Source organism: Etheostoma cragini, chromosome 12, assembly GCF_013103735.1.
Source record: "Etheostoma cragini isolate CJK2018 chromosome 12, CSU_Ecrag_1.0, whole genome shotgun sequence".
NCBI classification, from domain to species: Eukaryota; Metazoa; Chordata; class Actinopteri; order Perciformes; family Percidae; genus Etheostoma; species Etheostoma cragini.
Window position 1 is genome coordinate 449,337 of NC_048418.1, and position 6,905 is coordinate 456,241.

Below are 6,905 nucleotides of genomic sequence, written 5' to 3' on the forward strand. Positions count from 1 at the left end.
ACAGTGGGGATGGTGTGTTCAGGGTGATGAGCTGTGTTGCTTTTACGCCAAACATATCGTTTTGCATTGTGGCCAAAAGTTAGATTTTGGTTTCATCTGACCAGAGCACCTTCTTCCACATGTTGGGTGTGTCTCCCAGGTGGCTTGTGGCAAACTTTAGACGAGACTTTTTATGGATATCTTTGAGAAATGGCTTTCTTCTTGCCACTCTTCCATGAAGGCCAGATTTGTGCAGTGTCCGACTGATTGTTGTCCTATGGACAGACTGTCCCACCTCAGCTGTAGTTCTCTGTAGTTCCTCCAGAGGGATCATGTGCCTCTTGGCTGCATCTCTGATCATCTTCTCCTTGTCTGAGCTGAAGGTTTACAGGGACCAGGTCTTGGTAGATTTGCAGTGCTCTGATACTCCTTCCATTTCAAAACGATCGCTTACACAGTGCTCCTTGGGATGTTTAAAGCTTGGGAAATTTTTTTGTATCCAAATCCAGCTTCACAACAGTATCACGGACCTGCCTGGTGTGTTCCTTGGTCTTCATGATGCTCTCTGCGCTTTCAACAGAACCCTGAGACTATCACAGAGCAGGTGCATTTAAACAGAGACTTGATCACACACAGGTGGATTTTATTTATCACCATCAGTCATTTAGGACAACATAGGCTCATTCAGAGATCCTCGCTGAACTTCTGGAGTGAGTTTGCTGCACTGAAAGCAAAGGGGCCGAGTAATTTTACACGCACCAATTTTCAGTTTTTTATTTGCTAAAAAAGTTTAAAATATCCAATAGATTTCGTTCCACTTCACAATTGTGTCCCACTTGTTGGTGATTCTTTACAAAAAATAAAAATGTTATATCTTTATGTTTGAAGCCTGAAATGTGTCAAAAGGTTGAAAAGTTCAAGGGACCGAATACTTTCGCAAGGCACTGTACATCTATATATCTATATATAATACATGTATATGTATATATATATATATATATATATATATATATATATATATATATATATATATATATCTTGTGTAATATTACTTAATTCAGTCATGATTAATTATAATTTTTTGAGTTGTTTAGAATAACATAGCAAGAGTTTCAACATCTATTTAAAATTGATTTCATCTCTATTACCAAAAGTCCAGACTTCACATACAAACACAAATGTTATCTGTCTCCTTCCTTACCGTCCCTCCAACAAAGCTCTGTACATGGGATTTATTCATCAATAACTACTCTGCTATCTTTTTATAACAGGAGTTAATAATAAATAACTTCCTGTTGTCTCTCCAGGCTGAGTGGCTGTAACCTGTCAGAGAGAAGCTGTGAAGCTCTGTCCTCAGTTCTCAGCTCCCAGTCCTCTAGTCTGAGAGAGCTGGACCTGAGTAACAACAACCTGCAGGATTCAGGAGGGAAGCTGATCTCTGATGGACTGAAGAGTCCACACTGCACACTGGAGACTCTCAGGTCAGACCAACAACAATAATCTTTGAAAACACCCAATTGAAAAATACTTTGGAAATATTCAAGAATAATTAATGTTTCCAAAGTGTTTTGTTCAGATTTAGATTCACTTCATAAAGAATGAAATATGAACTGTGGCTGACATCCAGAAATAATTCATATTTTAATATTATTTGACTTTGATTACTGGGCGTTTGTTTATTCCTGATTATACAACAAGTAAATTAGACCAGACAGTCTGATTGGTTCCCCAAAATCTCGCAATACACGGCCCCGGTCATCCTCTCCTTAATACAGTGCAGTCGCCCTGTCCCATGTGCAGAACCCCCCCCCCCCCCTAAAGCATGATGCTACCCCCCCATGCTTCACAGTAGGGATGGTGGTCTTGGGATGGTCCTCATCATTCTTCTTCTTCCAAACACGGTTAGTGGAATTATGACCAAAAAGTTCTATTCTGGTCTCTTCTGACCACATGACTTTCTCCCATGACTCCTCTCGATCATCCAAATGGTCGTTGGCAAACTTAAGACAGTCCTTGACATGGTCTGGTTTAAGCAGGGGAACCTTCCGGGCCATGCATGATTTCAAACCATGACGTCTTTGTGTATTACCAACAGTAACCTGTGAGCTGGTCCCAGCTCTTTTCAGGTCATTGACCAGCTCCTCCCATGTAGTTCTGGACTGATTTCTCGCCTTTCTTAGGATCATTGAGACCCCACAAGGTGAGATCTTGCATGGAGCCCCAGTCCGAGGGTGACTGACAGTCCTGTTTAGCTTATTCCATTTTCTAATGATTGCTCCAACAGTGGACCTTTTTTCACCAAGCTGCTTGGACATGTCCCCGTAGTCCTGTCCAGCCTTGTGGAGGTCTCTAGTGTCTTTGGACAGCTCTTTGGTCATGTTAGTAGTTGGATTCTTACTGATTGTATGGGGTGGACAGGTGTCTTTATGCAACTAATGAACTCAAACAGGTGAATCTAATTTAGGATAATAAATGGAGTGGGGGGGGGGGGGGGGGGGGGGGGGGGGGGGGCATTTTGAAGGCAGACTAACAAGTCTTTGAGGCTCAGAATTGTAGCTGATAGACAGGTGTTCAAATACTTATTTGCAGCTGTATCACACAAATAAATAGTTAAAAAGTCATACATTGTGATTTCTGGAATTTGTTTTTAGATTATGTTTGTCACATTGGACATGCACCTACGAGGACAATTTCAGACCCCTCCATGATTTCTAAGTGGGAGAACTTGCAAAATAGCAGGGTGTTCAAATACTTATTTTCCTCAGTGTATCTATGTATATATATATATATATATATATATATAAATACATTTATATATATACCGGTGCCCGCTCTACCAACTCAGCTATCCGGGGGTCTGTATGAATCCAGTTTGAGTATAACATATATTTAGTTGGTAACCATTGTTGTAAGAGCTCTTTATTACACGAGAGGGTTGATTTAACGTCATATTATTACTTAAGTCATGTTAACGAACCTCAGCGCCAGTGCCTCGGTCCTAGCCACAACACTGTCGTCCCAATAATAACGTTAAATCAAACCCTCTTGTGTAATATTACCTAATTCAGTTATGATTAATTATCATTTTTCGAGTTGTTTATAATAACATAGCAAGAGTTTTAACGTTTGTTTAAAATGGATTTCATATTCTTAATCACCAAACGTCCAGACTTTACATACAAACTCAAATGTTGTCTGTCTTCTTCATCACTGTTCCTCCAACAAAGCTCTGTACGTTGGATTTCTTCATCAATAAATACTCTGCTATCTTTTATAACAGGAGATAATAATAAATACCTTCCTGTTGTCTCTCCAGGCTGATGGTCTGTAACCTGTCAGAGAGAAGCTGTGAAGCTCTGTCCTCAGTTCTCAGCTCCCAGTCCTCTAGTCTGAGAGAGCTGGACCTGAGTAACAACAACCTGCAGGATCCAGGAGGGAAGCTGATCTCTGATGGACTGAAGAGTCCACACTGCACTCTGGAGACTCTCAGGTCAGGATTCATTAACCCGTTCAACTGATGACCATTTAAACTCTGACTAACTTTAGTTGATAAACAGCTGACATGTAGCTTTGTGTCTCTTTATACAATAAACTTCCGCAGTAGTTATTAATTACATAATATTTTATAGATTTTATGTCTATGAGAATTTTTTATCAATTCATAATTTCTTTTTTTGTTGAATAATTAAATACGCCAGATGTTTTTAAAGATTATTCTAAATCTGACTAAAATGTACCTGGACTACAAACAAAGAAAGAACTACCACATGGCTCCACGTGTTGACAGAGAATTCCGGTGTGTTGTTCTGTGTGTTTCCAGTCTGTCAGGATGTCTGATCTCAGAGGAAGGCTGTTCTTCTCTGGTCTCAGCTCTGAGCTCCAACCCCTCCCATCTGAGAGAGCTGGACCTGAGCTACAATCATCCAGGAGACTCAGGAGTGAAGCTTCTTTCAGCGGGACTGAAGGATCCTCTCTGGAGAATGGACACTCTCAGGTACACACACTGATCAACATAAAGGAGATATTAGTGTAGGAAGTCTTAAAGGAGAACATCTCCAGGAACTAAAATCAGAATTCCCTTGTTCCCCTCTTTCCTGGGATCAAATCAGTTTCAACAACACAAAGCGAGAGGTCCAGGACAGGGTTAGCCTAGCTTAGCACAAGGCGATGTGCTTTCCTGTGTGGATGAAGCTTAATCTCCACTTTAGGGAGACTAGTTATCTACAGGTTTAAATGTTACCTGCCGGTGCTGCATGGCTCACGTTATCGTTTAGAGACGTACTCTGACGTCTGGACCAAGACATGACTGGACAGGAAGGGTTGGTACATATAAGTTGGTATAGATAAGTGTCCAGAGATATGTGTGTGTGTGTGTACATATACAGTATGTGTATATATATGTACTGTATATATGTGTATATATGTATTTGTGAATATATGTATATATATCTACGTGTATATGTGTGTATATATGTGTGTATGTATATGTGTGTATATACTGTGTATGTGTGTGTATATATATGTATTTGTGTATATATCTATATGTGTAAATATATGTGTGTATATATGTATGTGTGTATATATTGTATGTATATGTGTGTGTGTGTGTGTGTGTATATTTATGTACAGTGAGGAAAGTATTTGAACACCCTGCTATTTTGCAAGTTCTCCCACTTAGAAATCATGGAGGGGTCTAAAATTGTCATCTTAGGTGCATGTCCACTGTGAGAGACATAATCTAAAAACAAATGCAGAAATTACCATGTATGATTTTTTAACTATTTATTTATATGATACAGCTGGTTAGAGAGAGAGAGAGAGAGAGAGGTTAGAGGGAGACAGGTTAGAGAGAGAGAGGAACTAGGAATTAATACAAATGAGTAAATCTCAGCGTTACATTAGATCAGAACCAAGCTGTGTGAGAGAGTGATGTAATGCCCCCCCCCCTCCCCTCCTTTCAGGGTGGAGCCTGCTGGAGTCAGATGGTTGACACCAGGTCTGAGGAAGTGTAAGTGTGTTTTTTATTTGAATCATCATACTGTGACATCACTCATTCATCCCTGTGATGTCATCACCAAAGAGCTGATTGGTTAATAACGGCAGCTGTGTTGTGTCTCGTTCTCTCCGTCAGATTCCTGTGAACTCACAGTCGACACCAACACGGTGCACAGGAACCTCAAACTGTCTGACAACAACAGGAAGGTGACATGTGTGAAGGAGGATCAGTCATATCCTGGTCATCCAGAGAGGTTTGAGTCCTGGTCTCAGCTGCTGTGTAGAGATGGCCTGACTGGTCGCTGTTACTGGGAGGTCCAGACCAGAGGAAAGGTTGATATATCAGTGAGTTACAGAAGAATCAGGAGGAGAGGAGACAGTGATGACTCTGGGTTTGGATTTAACAATCAGTCCTGGAGTCTGAGCTGCTCTGATGATCGTTACTATGTCTGGCACAATGACAGAAGAACCTCCATCTCCTCCTCCTGCGTCTCTGGTAGAGTAGCAGTGTATGTGGACTGTCCTGCTGGCTCTCTGTCCTTCTACACAGTCTCCTCTGACTCACTGATCCACCTCCACACCTTCAACACCTCATCCACCCAGACTCTCTATCCTGGGTTTGGGTTCTGGTCTCGGGGCTCCTCAGTGTCTCTGTGTCCTGTGGAGGACGGAGAGTCTCCTCCTGTCTCTCACTGCTGATCAGCTGAGTGTGGACAGGATCACGCTTCCAGGAATATGTCAGCTTATTGCTATGAACCAATGAATGAAATGATTCAGGATGATTGGCCAGATTCCCCCTCAGACTCAGGATTCCTCCTTTTACTCATGCCCTCATAAATCCCACACTAGAACTGATTTGTTCTTATTGTCCTCCCGGCTTTTTCATAGAGCATTAGATGCTGAATATTTATCTAGAACTTTATCTGATCCCTCACCATTGACCTTGTTCGTCTTGTTCCCAGATGAACCCAAAACCCCCTATAGGGGGCGCCGTGGTCCCCCTCTCCTCCAGAGAGCTGGTTTCTGCACATTAATAAGGGATCAGATGAAGTTGTTCTGAGAAACAAACTGGGCCTCCGCTCCCATTAGTTTTATTTGATGGGATCCATTAAAGGCCGGTCTGGGGGGACAGATAGTCTCCTCTACAAAAGGTCTGAAAGACCAACACACAGGATACTGATACGCTGGAAAAAGATTATTAAAACAAAATACCTCTTCAGACACATATCCATCTTTAGTCCAGAAAAAAACTTAAATATACAATAAGTACTCATAAAAAAAGATGGAAGCTGTGATCATGAAATTGTAGAAATGCCGTTGACTTGTGTCATGTTTAGTTTGGACTTCTGTCTCTTTTCACAATAAAAGCATGAAGTTCCTGTGAGAGTTTGGGGTCTTTCATCGAGTGCTATCTACTTGTTTGCTATTCAGGATTTATTTCTAATTATTTTAGTGTTACTTTTAATAACATCCAAACCATAGACTGTATATATGAATATACTAGTAATGTTTACGGTCTATGATCTGAACTCTTTCTTAATGAGATGCTGCGGATGTTTAAAGGTTGATCAGCACAACTACATGGAGGGTGCAGGTGCATTATGGGTAATATAGTTTGGTGAAATGAATGAATATCTGGATTAATAAAAATGAATAACTTCTCATGAATAAATAGCCAAAGCCGGTAATTTATCAACAAAGCACCAACAAGGAGGTTGGTAGCCATGAAGACCAGCCAACCCTTTTACATCCCTGGTCGTACCTGGACCAGGAGGTTGGTAGCCAGGAAGACCGGCCAACCCTTCTACATGAAGACCGGCCAACTCCTCTACATCTCTGGTCATACCTGACCAGGAGGTTGGTAGCCAGGAAGACCGGCCAACCCTCCTGGTCCTACCTGGATCAGGACGGTGGTAGCCAGGAAGACCGGC

General features: G+C 41.4%; 1 protein-coding gene across 8 annotated transcripts in view; it reads left to right on the forward strand.

The window, feature by feature from the left end:
- The window catches only part of LOC117953907 (NACHT, LRR and PYD domains-containing protein 12-like), a 57,664-nt gene extending 51,930 nt beyond the window's left edge, over window positions 1–5,734 (forward strand). For 5 of the 8 annotated variants that reach the window (XM_034887336.1, XM_034887335.1, XM_034887338.1 and 2 more), the window contains 2 exons: window positions 4,941–4,987; window positions 5,111–5,713. In XM_034887336.1, coding sequence (XP_034743227.1) covers window positions 4,941–4,987; window positions 5,111–5,673 — 610 coding nt within the window. In that variant the 3' untranslated portion in view covers window positions 5,674–5,713. Of the gene's footprint in view, window positions 1–1,286; window positions 1,461–3,799; window positions 3,974–4,940; window positions 4,988–5,110 lie in introns of all 8 variants that reach the window. The other 3 variants (XM_034887344.1, XM_034887341.1, XM_034887343.1) reach the window with 3 other exon arrangements.
- The last annotated feature ends 1,171 nt before the right edge of the window (window positions 5,735–6,905 follow it).